This window comes from Camelus ferus, chromosome 27 (assembly GCF_009834535.1).
Source record: "Camelus ferus isolate YT-003-E chromosome 27, BCGSAC_Cfer_1.0, whole genome shotgun sequence".
NCBI lineage: Eukaryota > Metazoa > Chordata > Mammalia > Artiodactyla > Camelidae > Camelus > Camelus ferus.
Window position 1 is genome coordinate 6451327 of NC_045722.1, and position 19944 is coordinate 6471270.

Here is a 19944-nt window from a genome sequence, read left to right on the forward strand (position 1 = left end):
ACCTATTGATTTAACAGACACAGAATCATAGTGTGATAGGCCACCATATGCACTTTCCTGAGAACTCAGAGAAGGGGCTTAGCATGTTGCAGAGGCCCATTTTAAAACTGGGTTAGTTGGGTTTTTTGTTATTGAGTTGTTTGAGTTCCTTATTTATTTTAGATTTTGACCCCCATAGATATGTTTGCAATTATCTTCTCCCATTCCTTAGGCTGCACTTTCATTTTGTTGATTATTTCCTTTGCTGTGTTAACCTTTTTTAATTTGATGAAGTCCCTCTTGTTTATTTTTGCTTTCATTGCCTGAGCTTTTGGTGTCATATCCAAAAAATCATTGTCATAGCCAATGCCGAGAGCTTTTCCACTGTATTTATTCTAGGATTTTTAAGTTTTCAGGGCCTACATTTAACTCTTCAATTCATTCTGAGTTGATATTTGTGTATGATGCGCTTTTACCCCTATAATTCTAGATAAATGAAATATTAAAATAACTGTTTACGTGATAGTCAAACATAGGATTTTAAGTGTAGGATTTCTTATGCGTTAATCACAATATGTTTTTTTTTAAAGTTTAACTAACATTCTTCTCTCTTCTTACTGAGTGTCAAAGAACCAGTTGCTTCTTAATATATAGCCCATGAAGGAGACAAAAATTTTTCCCAGTTATTCCAGAAATTAGTCTTTTCCTTTGTATATGCGACCAAAAAAGGAGCAAAGAACGTGAATGGATGTTAATTCTTTTCCATAGGTCATGGAGAACACTGAAGAAATATCGCAGTGAACCCACATCACTGCTTTGTTACAAAGGCAGAAAATGAACCACCATAAGGTAAAAGAAATGGAAAGATTTAACCCTTCTTTGTTCCCTGACTGACAGACTTAGTTATCATCCCGTGAAACCGTCAGGCCCGCAGCGAGGCGGGCGTTTCTGTAACGTGTGCCACTAGGTCGTGCGCAGCTGGCCAGCAGGGCGGTGGGGGTGGTCCTGTGTGGAAGGTGCGCTGGTGCAAACATGCTTCTTCCCAGTAAACCCATGTGGTGAGGCAATCAGAGGCAAACTTTCTCACAACTGAGGAGAAACTCTTAGTAGTGTATTAAGAAAAATGATGAGAATCCTTTAAGGGCAAGGAGCGGCTGGTGTAGTGGCTTCTGCCCAGCCTTTGCCTGTGTTAAGCTGTCGGGGGAACTGCAGGTACGGGGGAGCTATGCACACGTTGCGCCTGGTGATTAGGGAAAGCACTGATTGAAGAAAGCTACCTCTAGATCATATTTTTAACAGTGATGAAATGGTTTCTATTAAAGCAATTGATTTTAAATATCTGTGTCTGAAAGGAAGAAACAAAGACCCAAAAGTTTAAGTCTACAAAAGATGGACTAATTCTCAGTGGAGATGCTAGTGGAAATTTAGGATTATTGTTTTTGTTACTTCTCAGGTTAAAAAATTCCAAACTTGTTTTCCCATAAGCTTTTTTTTTTTTTTTTAAGGCCATGATTTTGCCGAACATGAGGTTTCCCTCTTATTAGGGGCAATGTAAAGAACTCATTAGGCCAGATCAATGTCTCCAGTTTTTCCAACTGTGTAGTTGCCCTAAAACTTAATAGAAACCAATAGTGACTTTCAGGATGTGTGGCAGTAAGCAGTCGTGGAGGAACTTGGAGCAGTGAGTGTTGCCAAGGTCTGGAGCTAGCGGATAGACGCGGTAGAGGAGCAAGCACTGCTGAACGTAACAGCCCACCGGGGACCTCCTCCCCGTCAAGCCAGTTCCTCCACATCCTTGCCAACACTTGTTTTTGGTTTTTTTAGTAACAGGCATCCCAGTGGGTGTGAAGTGGTATCTCGTGGCTTTGATGTGCATTTCCCTAATGCTTAGTGATGTTGGACATCTTTTCCTGTTTACTGGCCATCTGTATATTTTTGGACCTATTTATCCAAGTCCTTTGCTCATTTTGAATTGCGTTGTCTTTTGTTGTTGTTGTTGCATTTTAGTTCTTTATGTGTATCCTGGCTATTAATCCCTCAGTTGGTACACGATGACTTTTCCCACATTCCAGCCCTGTGTGGGCACACCGTGAACTGACTCTGTCACTAGCACCAGTGATTCATTCATTCACCCATCATTCACTTATTTAACAATTACCTGTAAGCTTGAGCCACTGCAGTATACAAAATGAAAAACCCTCACAAAATCTTTTTTTAATTAACAGACTTTATTTTTAGAAAAGTTTTAGATTTATAGAAAGATTGAGACTGTAAAGAGTTATATGCTACCCTCTTGCACAGTTTCCCCATTAAACATCTGTGTAAAATGTACTAGTGCGCTACATTTGTTCACGTAAGTGAAACAACACTGACACATTAACAAAATTCTAGTTACATTAAGGCTCCTCTTTTTGTTATAGTTTTATGGATTTTGACAAATGCATGTTATGTGTCCACCACTACAGTATCACAGTGAATAATTTCACCACTTTAAAAATCTCCTGTGCTCCACCTACTCAGCCATCCCAATCTAGTGGTAACCACTGATCGCTTAACTGTCTCTGCAGTTTTGCTTTTTATAGAACGTCACATAGCTGGAATCACATAGTACATAACCTTTTCCGGCTGGCTTCCTTCAATTAGCCACATACAAATTAAGATTCCTCTAATGTCTTATGGCTTGATAACTTTTTTTTTAATAAGCTATATGATTTTTTTAGTGGTTTAAAACTTTTTTTAATATAAAAATATACATAAGATTTACCATTTTTAAGTGTACAGTTCCATGGCACTAAGTCCATTCACATCAGTGCAGCCATCACCACCATCCATCTCCAGAACTTCTTCGTAATCCCAGACTGGACACTGTACCCATTAAACAGTAACTCCCCCAGCCCCTCCTCCCCTCAGGTCCTGGTAGCTGCCATTTTACTTTCTCTCAAGTACTTGAATATTCTAAATACTTCATATAAGTAGAATCATGAATTTGTTTTTTTGTCTGGCTTATTTCATGCAGCATGTCTTCAGGGGTTCATCAACAGTATATAAGAATCAGAATTTCACTCCTTTTATGACTGAGTAGTATTTCCTTGCATGTACATACCACATTTTGCCTATCTGACCATCTGCTGATGAACATGAGTTGATTCCACCTTTTGGCTACTGTGAATGATGCTGCTATAAACACTGATGTCTAAATATCTATTCAAGCCCTTGTTTTCAGTTCTTTTGTATAAATACCCAGAAGTGGAAAAGCTGGATCAAATACTGATGTTTAATTTTTTGTGGAACTACCATACTGTTTTCTACAGCAGCTGTACCACTTTATATTCCCTCCATCAACGTACAAAAGTTCCAATTTCTCCACATCCTTGTCAATACTATTTTTTTTAATAATCCTAATGGGTATGAAGTGGTATCTCACTGTGGTTTTGATTTGCATTTCTGTAGTCATTAGTGAGGTTGAACGTCCTTCCGTGTGCTTGTTGGCCATCTGTATCTTCTTTGGATACCTGTCTGTTCAAGACCTCTGTCCAGTTTTGAATTGGGTAGTCTTTTGTTGTTGTTGAATTTTAGGAGTTCTTTATACATTAAGGATGTTAATCCCTCTCTCAGATACACGATTTGCAAAAATTTTTCTCCCACTCTGTGGACTGCCTTTTTCACTCTGATGATAGTGTCCTTTGATGCATAAATACTTTTAATTTTTGATGAAGTCCAGTTTGTTTTTCCTTTTGATGACTATGACTTTGGTGTCGTATCCAAGAAATCACTGCCAAATCCAATGTCCTGAAACTGTCTCTGTTTTCTTCTGAGAGTGGTAGTTTTAAGTCTTACACTTGGGTCTTTGATCCAAATGAGTTAATTTTATATATGGTGTTAGGTGAGTCCAACTTTGTTCTTTAGCACGTGGATATCCAGTTTTCTCAACACCATTTGTTGAAAAGGTGGTCCATTTCCCGTTAAATGGTCTTGTACACTTCCCCAGAGTCACTTGACATTATATATGAGAGTTTCTGGATTCTTTGTTCTATTCCACTGGTCTATACGTCTGTCTGTCTGTGTCAGTACTGCACTACTTTGACTACTGTAGCTTTTCAGTACATTTTGAAATCAGAAAATGGGATCCGTTCAAGATTGTCTTGTATATTTGGGTATCCTAGACATTCCATTTTAGGAGGTATTTTTCTGTTTCTGTAAAAAACGTCATTGAGATTCTGAATGGATGACACTGAGTCTGTAGGTCATTTTGGGTAGTACTGACATCACATCAGCATTAAAGCTTCCAGTCCGTTCTTTCCCCGGAGGGTGTCTCTCCATTTACTGGTTTCATCTTTAGTTTCCTCGGCAGTGGTTTGTAGTTCCCAGAGTACCCGTCTTTCACCTTCTTCAGTGAGTTAATTCCTACGTATGTTACTGTTTTGGGTAGTATTGTAAAGGGAATTGCCTTAATCTCGTTTTCAGATTGCTCACTACTAGCGTAAAGAAAGGCAGCTGACTTTGGTGCTGCTCCCTTTGCTGAGCTCTCTTGCCCCCTCAGGGCTGCTGCTGAACCTCACGGTGAAGATGCTACTGCAGTGCCGTCTGCTGCAGAGCGTCTGGTTCCTTCCTATAGCTCCTCTTCATTGTGTTCTCATTTTATTCATCATCTGCCTTTAGTTCTTTAGTTCTCCATTTCCTTTAGTTCTCTGAACATATTTAAAGGCTTTTTCTACTAAGTTCAATGTAGGGGCTTCCTCCAGGCCAGTGTGCGTTCTTTTGAATAGGTCTCATCTCCCTGCTTTGTATGCCTTGCGGATCTTGTTGTGGAAATTTGGTTTCACTTTTACAACGTGGTGATTCTGGACATAAGGCTCTTCTCCCCCCAGTGTCTACCGGCTGCTGCTGTTCTCATTGCTGGAGGCTTCGTTCACTTGTTTTTGAGGCTTCTCCAGTTTTATAGATTATTCCTTGTCCCGTGTGATCACTGAAGTCTGTCGCTCGCATCTCATGTTCCACTGTTCTGGCAGATTTCCTTGAGCGTCAGGCCTCCTCGTCTCTGCAGTTTAGCTGATGCCAGGGCACTCCTGTGGACCCCAGCCGGGCTTGCTCTTGTCCTAGGCATCAGACCAAGAAATCCCAAGGTCCCAGCTCTCCTTTGAGCGTCTGTGCTGACTGCACGCACGCGGCATGCTCTGTCTGCCTTGGTGTACAGCTGCTTTCCGAAGTCCAGTTTCTCAGAAACCTCAGCCCGGCTTCCTGCCTGGGCCCTGCACGGCCTCCTGCTCCGGGTGCCTATAGGCCTATAGTTACCTTGCAGGTTTTACAGGCAGTGCACACCCTTGCTGCCTGACTTCCAAGTTACGCAGAACGGAGATGAGCACTTTGAGCCGGCCCTGCACGTTATCCCCCAGAGCAGAACAGACAGACAATAATGTGCAAAGTCTGTTCTGCCTCCTTGGGGTTGAGGAAGGGAACTGGGAACCAGGCTCCTGCCATTTTAAGAATAAGACCACCACTGCATGGGGGACAAGGAGGGGTTAAAAAAAAAAATCACAAATTTTCCTACCGTTTTGAGGATAGTTTTTCTTCACTGGGCACTGCCTTGGTTGCTGTAAACCTCCAACTACTTTCCAGAACTCCAACAAAGTCGGTTCATATACTTGCTGCCTTTTTTCCTCTCCCCAGTGTTTCTGTGGGGGAACAAAAGCTCAGAGTTCACCATTTTGCTGGTGTCACTCAGGTCAATTATGTTTACTTCTGTCTGTAACTCTAGTATCAAAACAAGGCCTTGAACAGAGTGTGCCAGCGATGCACATGTGGTGGCTGAATTTTGGTAAGACTTGGGAATATTGTATAAATGTTAAGAAAACAGCCTCAAAAATCTTCCTCATTCTGATCATTTATGTTTAAAATTAATCAACACGTAGTCTTCCCGATTTCTTGTAATTATCCATCTTGCCCCTTTTGCTGGCTGTGATGACAGTCACTAGAGAATAGTTATATTGATAAAAACTGTTTATGAAATGTTCCATACACTCTTAGTACTAAAACATACAAGAACTTTACTGGTTTCCACCGATTTTTCTACTCAATAGTAGCATATATTCTTGTAACCTGTCTCCAGTGTGACATAGGGCAGAAATGAAAGAAAGAAAACAAAAATAACATGTCTTGTGAGTATCTATTTTTCTCGACATAGGACCAATGTTAAAATAACGTTCTGGTAACATTCTTTACAAAGTATAGATAGATATTAACTTTGTTCATTTAACAAGAATGTTACTAATTCTTACTATGTTTCGTTACTTTAGGATTTTCATTAAGCAGATTCATACCCAGTTTCTACAAGTGAAAAATTGAGTCAGTCATCTAAAAATCTCAATTTCAAATCAAGAGGATTTAGTCTTCTGTTTCCATTAAAACTGAGTTTATGGTGTTGCTAATTTATGGGTTACACTGTGTGGGGCACAAAATGACAAAAGTAGATTTATTTTTTCTCAAATTTCTGCAGAGTGCATAGAAAATTCTCAGGTTTGTAAAAGTCTATTTTACATTCTTTGAGTGTTCATTGTGTTAAAATTGCAGTGTAAATCAGTGGCAAAACCTCTGCTTTCTGGTCTGTCTGAGTGGGTTGAAAAGCTGGTATATTGACCAGCGATTCAGGTTTAAGTTGTGAGAGCTGTAGGCGTGAGTGGCCAGCTGGACCCCTTCACGAGTCTAGGTCACAGGGGATGAATTACATCAGTGTGTCGGATGTCTCTTTCAAGGTCTTAATCCCAAACTTCTTTCTTCTTTAGATTGCTACTTGGCTTTTCAAGGAATTATTCTTTGAAGCAGCCTCTAACAAGGCAAACTGCAGCTGCAGAAAGATTCTGCTTTAAAAGCATGTAAAGGAAATAGGTATTTTTTAAATATCTCGAGTAGATGAACTATCCTGTCAGTCTTATCACTTGACAGAAGGCAGTTCAGTGCGAAGACACCAGGCTGCATCACTGCTTCTTTTTGTGCTCACGTAAACTTGCACATGATCATCTTTCCAGTTTCACAAATGACAATGGTTACCGTTTTTAGGAATTTAGTATGCTTTCAGCTGAAACAGTAACTTTCCCTCTAATGCTTGCTTTTAAGACAAGCCTTTCAAAATTGTAACAGATTATTTTAACTTTGGTTAAATCACTATTCCCTTTCCATGCAATGTCAAGGCCTCTGAGAGGCAGGGCCAGTAGCTTGTTCTCATCAAACTACTCTTTCTGTCGGGCCAGCGTATCCCCTTTGCATTCTGCACCAAGGCTACAACCTCGTGGTCAAATGCATTTATTGTTCACAAAGCTCCAAAGTCTGAGCTATAAAAAGGACCCTTACGTTAACCTCAAATATTGTGTGAAATGACCCTGGCAGCAGATTCTCCTTTGAGGAGTAACAGAGCATTTTATGAGTATTAATTTGAAAAAAAAAAGTCCATTCAATCCTTAGCTCATTTTGTTCATATTTTCAGTTTTAAAATCCTTTTTCCTCTACTATTCAGCCAATTCTGGTTAACATCAGGGACAAAGAATCTCCCTTGTGTGTGATGTAAGCCTGTCCAAGGACTCAAACTCTGAAGTACTGTCTACTTGACAATGGGTACCAATGTCAAATCACAGACAAACAGAAGTCACTAAATATTCATATTCACATTAAAAGTTCTATGATAATCAAACCTTGGACTTTAGGAACTAAGATCGAGGATAACCATAAATTAAACATTTATGTATTTTTATTGTATATATAAATAGCAAGAGAAGAATCTTTTGAAAATTGATTTTTGAAAAAGTGACTAAAACTAGAAAAGCAGGGATGTTAATATACTTGATTTCACTTACCTTGCAAGCTTTCTACTCTCTCCTTAGAACCACTGACCATGGCAACAGTGCCACACACTGTATCAAACTGTATCAGCCAGAACATGCCAATACGCACATCCTGTAACAAAGACCTGAAACAAGCGGCGCAGGCAAGACCGCTGTTCATTTTTATCCTGTAAGACACTGTGGAGACAGATGGGCAGTCCAAACCCGTCACAGCAGCACGTCAACCACACCCCACAGCCGCCGGGAGCCGTCTGCGTGGCCCCTTCCGCAGCGGAGCGGCGCCTCTCCTGAGGGCGCTAAGGCAGCTCGCTAGCGAACCCACGTCTCAGCAACAGGATCGAACGATGGCAAAAAAACCAGTCACACCGTTCTTAAGGACACCGCACTTCACAGGCCAGAACAGCCAGCCTTGCAGAGGGGGCTAGGAAATGCAGGCACGTGCCTAGCTGAAAACCAAAGGTCTTCTAACTACGTGAAGAGTAAAGAACGGGCACTGGGGGAAAACTGGTGTTCTCTGCACACATTTCATGTCAGTATTCACACAATTAGAAATTTAAACTTGAACATCATTCCTCTGGAAATATGCCAGGACTTACCAGCTGCCAAATGCCATTATTCTGGGTTTTCTTTTTTAAAGGATTAGTTTACTTCCTTCACTCACTCATCAGAAGCAGTGAAGTACAAAACTACGTGAATGGATTTCCGAGGTGTGTTTTATTGGTATAGAACCAAAATAAGGTGATGTAATTGTCTGGTCTGCCAATTAGCTATATAGTACGTGCAGAAAAGGACTTTCTCTTGTAATTTCTCTTGAGGAAAAATTTTTTCCTTATGAAGTAATAAAATACTGATTAGTCTTGGCAATTTACTTGGCTAAGCAACTTTTGAGTACTAAAACAAAAGTCCTTTAATTTTTATCAAATAAGCAAAAAGCCAGTAATAACTATCACAGCTTCTGAAGAAAAACAATTGTAAAGCAGAGAAAGACTCCTTAAGCCACCTGTGCATCTTTCTCCTGTATTAAGGGAGAAACCTGTCTCCACGGTTCTGCTGAGAGACCACCTACCAGTGCGGAGATGGCGCCGGCAGGTCTCCCCTCGCCCTCCTGTGGCTGAATCCTGCCCCTCTCCCCACGCAGGAGGCTGAAGTCGCGCCACAGCCGCTCTGGGACCTGGCGCGACGTGGCCGCCATCGGGTCCCTCGTGCCTGCTGCGAAAGCTCTCAACGCTCGGTCTGCATCACGTTACGTACGAAGTTGTCCTTCATCTAATATATTAAAAACTACCAAGTAATCTTTAGAGTGTCAAAACTACAAAACAGATACATACGAAGTTTTTCCTGTTTGAAATACACATACCCCAAATGTCTGTTCTCTGAAAAAGGCAGAACCCACGAGTCGCACACTGACGTGAGCACCACTCTGCAGGGGCTTCACTTGGCCGCCCCGAGATGAATCAGCGCCACGATGGTCGTGTAGCTGTGGAACAGGTCGTTGTCCTTTACCTCATTACATTTCTTCAGTATAAAGTTCCCGGTGACTATGCGGTCACATCCAATTTCTCCATTTCCAAAGAAACCAAATAAAGGAACACTCGGAAAGAACTTCCTGAACGCGTCAGCCTCCACGTTCCCCTTGGCTCTGTAGTACTGGGAGCCCCTGCCGACGCACGCAAACATGAAGCCCAGGGTGTTCCGCTCGGGGATGCTGGCGGCCTTGAGGCGCTGCATCGCGGCCTCGGCTGTCTTCTGGTCGTTGACGTCCTCGTTGAGAAGCACCGTGGCGCTCTGGATGCGCTGTCCGCTGAATGACAGTCCAACCACACCAGTGGCGTCGATGTCCAGAGGGTTCCTGGAAAGTTAAATTAGAAAAGTGGCAATATAGCACAGTGAAACAAAATTAAAGTTTTAGAGCACAGAAGGAAAGTCCTCCTGGCTGGCTGGCTGGGAGCTGCTGCCTCAGCGTACAGTTCGTCTGAGGACACAGTAAGGGTTCAACATTACACTGCTGAGGTTAACACGTTAAAAGGACGCAAAAGGTAGATCTGTGGAGAAGCAAGCAACTCCTTCCTTCAGGCACAGATACAAAGGGGCAAATGCGTCTCCACAAAGATTTCTAAAACCCAACCTGAGTTTGGAGGGTACAGAGTATCCCTCCCTCCCTCACTTCCTTGAAAAGGAATCTTACAGTTTGTTCATAAATACAGTGACACCTGTGAAAGCCTCCGGTATTATTTATGTCTTTGGTATCTTTTTCACCGCGACTTCAGCTGTCTAATTCTAAAAGAGGTAGACTAAATATTTAATCATGGAGGGTAATTTTACTGACCCAAAATTCCAGACAGGTTTAGATTTATGCTGTTTGGTCCATAAAGAAATAGATCACATTTCTGTGTCTTGTTCATTGCTTTGAGCCTAGAATTTAGCCTCATCTAAAGGTAAAAACATACATCTTCTTTTTCTTTGTATTTGCCTGGTATTTTTTTTAATGAAATATTTTGTGCTTATTAAAAAATACGAAGTAGAAAATCCAAAATATCCAAATAAAGTTATAAAACATAACACAGTGAACACCCATTGGGGGAAAACCAAGTCAGTACATTTCTATCTTGTTTACCAACATCTGAGTCTGTGAAATGGGCAAGGTTCACTGGGTTAACGAGAGACTAAGACTCAAAAAGCTTAAGCACTAAGTGACTACGGCTAACTAGCGGCACGCCCACCTTCTGAGGGGCAGAGCCACCTCCTGACAGTCCTGCTGCTCCTCTACCCCGACTCCGTGTCCTCACTAGTGTACAAATGCAACGTGTGCCGCCAGCCTCTCACCTCCAAGAATTATTCAGCTTTTTTTTTTTTTGCAGGGGGTGGGGCATATCTGGACACCATTAAAATGGACTGAATCAGCGGCTTCTCTTACTCACCGACACAGGTGAAGACCACACTCCAGTTAGTGTGTCAAGTGCGAGCCGATGATTTCTAAGGGTGTACTTCCCACACGGGCATAAAGAGCAGAGCACGTGCAGACGGGCTAACAGGCTGGCGCTGCGTGTCGCCATCCAGGATTCAAATACCAACCACAAACCCAGTGAGAAGCCAATACTAGTGTTTGCAGGAAACATTTGCGGGGGGAGGGGTCTCATTTTCTTGCTTTTGCAAACAGCTGATATTTCTGTCCACTTAGGTGGGTACAATGAGCTCAAACTCAACTGCATACTTTCATTTGAAATGGAAAGGTAGTAATAGTCCCCAAGGTAGAAGAGCAAAAAATTTTTTTAATCTTTGAAAGCGAAGGCCTTAGTAATAAAATAAAAAATGTGCAATTTTTGAGCTTGAAAAAGCCCTTCAAAAGATCTAGTACAGTATTTCCAAAAATGTGTGCCAAGTAATACCAGTAGGCTTGCGAGGTAACATGCTCCATGGAAAAAAAGGTTTTGTGGCCAGATTTGAGAACTGCCAGAGGTAACAGCAGCCCTCTCTAAAAGATTTCCAAAGCACCGAACACGCATTCATTAAAGGTGCTGAGAAGTTCTACCGTAAAGGTTTGCTGTTTAATCACGCACCTCCTTTAGAGGAAAACAGAACCAGAGGGAGTGACACAGTGCAGTCACAGAGCACAGAGCTGTCGAGGAAGATGCCAGTAGATAACACTCAAAGTCAATTTCAAGTACAAGTCCAGCTAAGAATAAATTTTTAGAAGATAACATAGATAAATTTCATTCTTCAAAGGTTGGCAGAATTATGTTGTGTAAGCCACTCAACCTATGTCTACCGCAAAATGGAATAAACTAATAGCAATTCTTTACACATGTTTTTATAAAAACACCCAAAGTAATAAAAACCTGAGAACATTTCCCATCATGCACAGAAGAAATCAGAAGCACATCAGACATACTTTTCAGAGGTCAGCGATGCCAGGTTGTCCACCTGACCTCCAGCCAAGATGACGTTCATGTCACTGAAAGTGCTGACTACTCGCTGCAGATAATTACTGGCTCCTACTTTACAGCAATTATAGCCAAATACAAGGATTACACGAAGCTCGGGGTTATCTAAGAGACCTGCAGAGAAACGAAGAGCAATAATTAAAGACAGCCTTAAAAAGGAATTCTTAATTTTGTTTTATCAAAATTATTTTCTACATTTACAAAATGAAATGTTACTGGTAACGTCTTAACCCTCCTTGTTAAGTGCAATTTAGTGCTTAAGCTGTTGTCTTCCTATTTTTTGTGTGCAAACTTTTAACATCACTCAAAATCTTTGCTATAATTAACTTTTGCCATTAAAACAAGTAAATGGCTATTTGAAAATAACACAATCAACACTCAACACAAATAAGGAAGCAACGACATAACTGGGCAGCCCCCTTGGTGGACCTTGGTGCAAGCCATCCCCACAGAGGCCACCACCTGGAATGAAAGGGAACACTGGTTTACAAAAGACAGAGTTAGAGACACTGGGAATTTGATCATCCCATTTACCCACGGAGAAAGTGGAGACAAAAGGCACTAACCACCTGTAGTGGGTTGCATGTGGGCCCCAAAAAGATATACCCACACCAAATCCCTGGAACCGAAGAATGTGACCTAATTTGGAAAGAGTCTTTGAGGATGTAACTAAGGGTTTTGAGATGAGATCATATCCTTAAAGAGAACTACAGAGACAGAAGAGGCAACGTAACCACAGAAGTGGAAACTGGAATGACGCAACCATAAGGAGTGTCAGTGGCCAGCAGAAGGTGGAAGAGACAAGAGATTCACCCCTCGAGCCTCCAGAGGGCAGGCAGCTCCAACAACCCGAATCCTGATGCCTGGCCTTCCGTACTGTGACAGAATAAATGTTGCTTTAAGCCACTGAAGGCTGTGGTGATTTGTTACAGCAGTCTCAGGATGCTAATACACTATTAAAACACAGGCCTTATCCACATTTTCCAGGAAAGGGGGTGGGAGTGAAGGTGGAGTATCCCTTGGAAACTCATTACGAAGCAGGAAAATACTCGATTCTGCAGCATATGCATGAAAAGCAGCCACCACTAGAGGGCAGCACAGTCCACCAGGAGACGGGCTGTCCCCATGCTCCCCACGAGCTCCCAGGCTTTGGGCCGAGCCTCTGGCTCCTTGTTTATAAACCTGATCAACTTGAAATATGCCAGCAACATCCAACCCACACTCAAGTTTCCACTCACTCAGCTGCATGACTTCCATCTTCACAAATGTAAGATAAAGGTTACCAGAAATAAGGCTCATTTAAGGACACTGGGATGGAGGTGAACAACCAGTTCCTAACACCAAATAATGACTTACCCAGGGAAACTGCCTCTGGTCCATTTCTAATTCTCTACACAGCAAATGACTGCTTTGAAGAATAAGAAGGGTATCAGTATACAAAGCCAGTACTTTCATGACACCACATACCCCAAACCATTCTTCACACAGACCAGCCCAACAAATTTTGAGAATGTCTTTTTTTAGAATGAATTTTCAGAGTAGGAAGAGGCCTGCGGGATCAACAGTCTAGTCTAATTTTACAAATAAGGGTCGCTAATCCCAGAAAAGTGACCCAGGACAGGGAAACAGGAATCCTCTCCAAGAGCAAAACGCATGAGGATTCTTCAGGACCTCCTCTCATGACCCTAAAATGTAAAAATCAGCAGATCTTTTCTAATGTCAATCTCTTCAAACAAACCTAAAACCCAAAAAATCACTGTACCCGCTGGGGCACTGTCACGGGTTTGAGCTTTGCCTGGGAGAATGTCAAAGGACGAATCTGTAAAAGGGAAAGCCAGAAATCAGAGGTGGGGGGCAGGTGTCTGATACACTAGGTACCCACCCTCAAGCATCCTGCACGGAGGAAAGAAACCCTGGCTCTTAAGCTCAAGCTCATCTTACGAGCAGTCAGCAGTCCCGAGGCTGCCGTCTCCAGCAGCTGGGTCTGCAGAACGCATCACGGGCCACCACACACAACTTGATGCTAGAGCCACTGAACTGGATAACTTGAAGCCTTTAAGGAAGAAGTGCAGACCATCTTCAGGGCGAGCTGCTCCCTCCGGGACAGACTGTGCTTTGCCAGGCACAGGGTCTGCCAGTGCCTGGAGAGGGGAGGCAGCTCTGCTCTATCTGCTTTATTTTTATGTTGTTGCCCATGTGAGATTTTATTTAGAAAATAAAAGTTAGGAAACTGTGGAAGAACCTCCTTACTGAGGCATCTGAAGTCTTCAACATAAGCACAAGGGGGAAGTGCTGGTGTCACATCAGCGTGGCCCCTGGACAAGCAACACCACCTGCCGAGCCTCCTCCCTGCGCCTCCAATCACTGAGCTCATTCCTTCTTCCTCGATGGCCAGCAGTTACCTGATGATGCCTAAATTTGTGTCTTTGGTCCAGACCCATACATTCGACTGTCTCATCAATGTCCCCATCTCAAATTCACCCTGCCCAGCCCAGAACTGATAACCCGATTCCTCCCCCTGCATCCCTCGTCTGCTCCTTGCCCAGGAGAAGGTGCTGCGACCTGCACTGGCCAGAGACCTGGGGGACAGCACTGCCTCTTCCTCCTTCTCAGCCCCCAGCATTTTAATCCGTCACCTCCTCCTGTCAATTCCACCACGAGGTGTCTTCTCGGGTCCACTCATGTCTCCGCAGCTCCGCCTGCCACTGCCTCCTGCCCTCCCCACGACAGCCCCATTCCTCCCACTTCCTCTCGTGCCCCACCAAATGGCGCACCACCACTCAGTGGCATCCTCAAAAGACCTGTCTGTGTCACTCCTGGGTTCAGTCACTCCGGGCTTCCCGCTGCCCTTAAATGTGTGAAAGTCCTCAGTGTGTCCTACCAGGCAGACCTGGCCCAGCTCACCTCCCAGCTCCTTCCCACATCACGTCCCGCCCTCCTGGCTCTCAGCATTCTCTCCTGCAAATCCTGAAGAGGAGCGGCCAGGCCCTTCCCAGTTCCTGTCCTTTGATCTCTTGGCTCCCTCGCTCCATTTCTGTCAGTTACCTGGAAAGAAGGGACAGTACTCCTCAAGTCCACAGCTGAGGGCCCTCTCCCCACTCTGGTCCACTGGTACTCAGGGCTCTGTCCAAATGTCACTTTCCCACACCCAACGTAGATCAAATCCACGGTCATGTTCTCCAGCCCCTCTGTGTTTCTACTTGGTGACACTTCCACCTGCGGTACTGCATTCAAAGTCACTGCCCCACTGGGCTGGAGGCTCCAGGAGGCAGGACAGCGAGTCTCCAACAAGCATCTCCAGAGCCCTGCACGTCCAGCGACCCACCTGTGATGTGCATGTGAACAGGCTTTGAATGAACAAACACTGGCTTTTATGGAACTTATGGAACTGAGGGATTTTTGCCTTTACTCCTTAAAAATTCAGGGCTGGCCCATGCATACATGTACATGTATTTTTCATTCCAGAGATTATTTTTAACACGGGATATCACATAGACCTTAGAACAACCTATGCCTCATTTAAAAAATGCACCATTTTGATAAGTTCTTCAAAAAGAATATACCAGAAAGAGTGTGCGTGTATAAAACTGCGTGTGCTACGGACGCCGGTACTGGTTATGACCCCTACACACCAGGTGGAGAAGAACAGTGTAGCACAGCGAGGGCCTGCCTTCAGAGGCACCGCCTGTTTCATTTGCTCACGGCGGCCTCCACACAGCACCTGCCAGTGAGCGCAGCCCGGCCTACACGCAGGGGAAGGCAAACCACAGCCCAGGGGCCACGTCCGGAAACCCCCCCAGGCTTTTGTAAATAAAGCTGTAATGGAACACAGCCTATTTTAATGTACTGCCTGTAACTGCTTTTGCAGAGTTGAATAAACATACTCAACGGACAGAGTGTGGCTGGCAACACCTACAACCTGCATCCCAGCCTCTCCAGAGAGACGACCCCTGAGGGGCTTCCACTGTCACACAGCACGGGGAAGAGCCCTCGGGTGCCTGGGTCAGGAGCACAGGCTGGGACCCCCATTCCAGCCTCCAACCACTCTGTCCAGGCCTGCTTCAGAGGCCTCCATCTCCCTGAGCACATGAGAGACAGTGGTCCAAATCCAGAAATACAGAAAACACCATGGGGAAGAATAGAGATTATCATCTCCATCTAGGCAAAGCCTCAATTTCCAGACAGCCACGACCAGGATGAAGACGATGCCGTGGAATGAGCCAAAACTGCTGACAGCAAACAGCGCAGAAGGACGCTTCTTCGGTGCAGAACACGCACGGTGCCACTTCTCCCGTTTCGGATTCCCATGCTTAGCGCTGCTCTAAAGGTCTAAAACGAGGTCTACAACAAACCCTGTAACACTTTTATCATAAAATGCATGGCTTCCTCCGCTCAAGATTTTGGGTCTTATAAGCTGACAAAACCACGCTTCTAGCTTCAAGCAGCGCTACCCGTGAGGACCTCAGTTACAATTCCCCAGGGTGCTGGAGGGCAGAGGGGCATCCGAGGGGCACCAGTCACATCTGGACAAAAGACAGCACAGAGGAGGTGTGGCCACACCTTTGGCAAAAGCACTCAAAGGCCAAACAGTCTTCTCTAATGAGGTCCGACTTTCCCCAACCTCCTCCCCGACCCTGCTCCTCCTGGCCCAGCGTTCCCCACTTCTCTGCACCCAGCATCCCGCGCTCCTAGGCTCAAAACCTCCAAGTCCAGTCTTCCTTTTGTTTCATATCTATCATTTGCTAATTTTCTCCAGTCAGTTCCCTCCCGTTCACACCCCGGTCTTACTTCTTGTCTAGACTCTTGCAGGGAGGGGCTCCTAACTGCTTCCAGCCCTCCTCCTAGGGAGGGTCACGTTCACTGGCGCCAAAGCACATCTCTGAGCAGCAGCTGTCCCGCTTGACCACACTCTGCAGCCTGGCCTCACTGTACCCCACCATTTGTTCCCGTGATCCCCTCCGCACACCGTCTGCTTGCAGAACTGAACTGTTTAGCATTCCCCTGCACGTGCTGACTACCCAGCTCTGACCTGAGTTTCTGCTGATCCTTCCATCTGTCCTGTCACTCACCTTCTCTCCCATTTGCTTCCCATCGTTCAAACGTGTAAACGCTTCTTGCTCCACGAGGCCTCCTTACTCTCCCTCCCTGCGGGTCTATCCACGCCTCTCTAACAGCACACCCACCTTCCCACTAGGGCTGTAACCACTTATGTATCCGCCACACCCTTCCCGGAATGTCAAATGTCACTGAGACAGCCTGAATCCAGTTAATTTTTCTAGCCCTATGGGATCTTCTAATAAGTTGAAATTAATGTATAATTTCTATATCATGAACCCACTGAACACAGCCATCCTCTTGTGAGTACCCACCATGTCTCTTCTTCCTTCCTTCCTTGTGCTAAATTTGCAGCCAGAATCCTTTCTAGAATCTTTTCCAGATCTGAACTAAGTTGCCCTGGACTGGCTTCCTCTAAAGCCTTCACTGGCAGCTGACACTTTTACAGAGAGGCTGCCAGGCCATGTGCAAGGGGCTCTCAAATCAGTGTCTCTGGCCTCAACTCTTCCTTGAGTTTCAGACCCACCATTTTCTAAACACCTGACCAATTCTAAGAGATCTGCTTGGCTGAACTTCTCAGCTCCAACAGGCCTTCCAACACCAAGTCTCATTACGATCAGTCACCCTGGCTCGGCCACATGGTCACACTGGCTCCTAAAATTCTCTCTGCCTTTACACTTAACCCTGGGTCAGTATAGATGGCTCCATCTGCAGTTTTCCTTAGAGGAGGTCTGGCATCCTTGATTCGGGGTGGCTTTAACGCACGGCTAATTCTGCTCTTTCCTTTATGTACTGTGTGCTCAGTCCTAGCTCTCTGCTCCCATCAGTCTCGTTTCCCTATCGACAACACGCCACAGTAAGTCCTGTCGTAAAGATAAGAAACAGCACGCACCACACAGCCCAGCTCACACCGCCTCAGTAAGTGTGAGTCATTGGTCGCTGCCACCATCAGTCAAGATGTGTGCGTGTAGACCCCTCTGGCACACAGCTTCCGAATGGGCCGGAATGGACACCCGAAGACCTTGACTGAATGTCCCTCCCGAGCTCAGATCAGCCCTCCCCGCAAGTCTACTTGTTCATAGACCACAAGGCCACACGGCAGATGGCTGGCCCCGCCAGCCACTGTGAAGCCTGCCTCGGGTACAGATGCCAGCGTCAGCCAGTCTGCCCGCCTTCCACTGAGCACGGAATCTTGCTGAGTGTTCTACATAAGTCATTTCACTGAATGCCCACAAACTCCATAAGTGAGTCATTTCCACCTTACAGACAAGGAAACAGATGCTAAGAAAACTTAAGAAACATCCTAAACTGTAAAGCTAGGAAGTAGCAGAACTAGGGCAGCTACAAGCCTGCATTCTTAACAGCTCCCCTTTAGGGCCTCACACCAGACTGGCTGCTCCAACTGTCGTGCTGTGGCTGTGCGGGACCACGCTCCTCCCCGGCTGCCGGTCCCTGCTGCCTGCACCTCCTCCCTCTGAGCGCCCTCCTATCCCCACCAAACACTTCCTTCCTCATTTGGCACTGTAAGGGGTAGGTGGACAAGCCAGTCTCACTGCGTACAGCCCTTTTTCCTGATCAGTACAACAATCACAAAATTTCCCTTTGCTGCTACACAATTTTTCATTCCCACTGAGTTCGGAGCCATTTCAAGTAACGGACTTTCTTCCTACAGGCTGACTGATCCACGCATAGACCAGAGATCACCACTGAGTCTTTTTGTGTCAGCAGTGATTTTATAATGAGTTAACTCCGATCAGTTCATCTGCAGATGCAGACAGAAGGCCTCAACCCTGCCTGAACAATTAGTTTGTTGCTTACTGCAGGGAACGAAGCTTTCTCATCAGAGCTTAGAAACTAAGCCAGCCCTCTCCCCCTCAGAATCACCTCTCATGCATGATGTGCCTACGCCAACCATGCCTCCTGTCTGACGCGTCCCAGCAAACCTTTGCTGGGACGGACTCTGCCTTAACTTGCACGATTCCTAAAACTTGTCAGCAAGTTCATTAGACTTATGCCCATCTTTCTAATTAGTCAACACAGAACTAACCTGTATCTTCTAAATTTTTTTTTTTTACAATAAATGCTTATTACTAGTGTAAAAGAGATAAAACCTTATACTTTTCAGTTTCAAAAAACAAAAATAGAGCAAAATAAGAAAATATCCAAAGAGGAAAGAGTCCTTCAAAATTCAGAATAAAATACAAGTAAGTTGATTATCAACAGAATATTTATGGAAAATTCTTCATCTTTGGTTCTCTCAGGCTTTAATGTAAGTAAAATCGTTTTTAAAAATAAATCAATTCTACCAAAAAAAGCACTGCACAAGCCTCTGGTAATCACTAGTTTGAATTATCCACATCTCCAGTAACGTGTACTTAGTTCAGACTCTCAGAGGAACAAACACAAATCAGTCAATTAATGGTAAATAACAGTAACTTACCTACTTCAGTGAGTTGATGCCTTTCTAGTGTTAATTTCTTTGGATCCTTAATAAAATGAAAGGGTTGTATTTTTATTCCTTCAATTTGAGGGAATAACAGAGCAAAGCCAGATTCTCCAATTTCTATTTCCTGAGGTCGATTGCTACTTGATCCCATTGGCGTCACTAGGAAAAAAGTTCAACAGTTTCATGAACAGATTCAACAAAAACAGAAGTTTCACCTGGTAACAGTGTAAATGACCCAGCCCCACCGAGATAGCTAGAGCTCAGGTCACTCAGATAATCAATAAGCTAACAGGCCACTATCTGAGTAAAAGCTTCCCAGCTTTGAAATTTTTACAGGTATGGTGTCATGATGGCTACAGTTTTCCTTCAAATGGTTCAAAAAAATATTTTTATTAACAAAGACAGAAAAAGCAAATGTTGCAAAATTTTTTAAACTGGTGAAGCTAGATGAAGGGTAAATGGGTGTTTATTGTACTATTCTATTGTTCTTTCAACTTCTTTAATAGGTTTGAAGTTTTTCTGAATAAAAAGCTGGGGTGTAGTAAATATATCTTCATAGCAATTCCACTCGAAAACATTTATCATAAAAATATGTGACAATCATATAAAGTATACATGTCGGTGTGTATGTTTATGTGTGTGAATAACTGTATTTGGAGATAAGGCCTTTAAATAAAGAGGCAATTAAGGT

General features: G+C 44.1%; 2 protein-coding genes across 13 annotated transcripts in view; one reads left to right on the forward strand and one right to left on the reverse strand.

Moving 5' to 3' along the window:
- NRG4 (neuregulin 4) overlaps window positions 1-8369 on the forward strand; it is a 64245-nt gene extending 55876 nt beyond the window's left edge. For all 7 annotated transcript variants that reach the window (XR_004315512.1, XR_004315513.1, XM_032468841.1 and 4 more), the window contains 2 exons: window positions 748-828; window positions 7851-8369. Coding sequence is in view for 5 of the 7 variants with exons in the window: in XM_032468841.1 (XP_032324732.1) it covers window positions 748-780 (33 nt within the window). In the remaining 2 variants the exon portion in view is untranslated. The remainder of the gene's footprint in view (window positions 1-747; window positions 829-7850) is intronic.
- The window catches only part of FBXO22 (F-box protein 22), a 31442-nt gene that overhangs the window by 3294 nt on the left and 8204 nt on the right, over window positions 1-19944 (reverse strand). For 2 of the 6 annotated variants that reach the window (XM_006173500.3, XM_032468834.1), the window contains exons 5-7: window positions 19248-19412; window positions 11701-11866; window positions 7700-9660 (exon numbers count right to left, since the gene is read on the reverse strand). In XM_006173500.3, coding sequence (XP_006173562.2) covers window positions 9243-9660; window positions 11701-11866; window positions 19248-19412 — 749 coding nt within the window. In that variant the 3' untranslated portion in view covers window positions 7700-9242. Of the gene's footprint in view, window positions 1-2188; window positions 5652-7699; window positions 9661-11700; window positions 11867-19247; window positions 19413-19944 lie in introns of those variants that run through there. The other 4 variants (XR_004315510.1, XR_004315508.1, XR_004315509.1 and 1 more) reach the window with 4 other exon arrangements.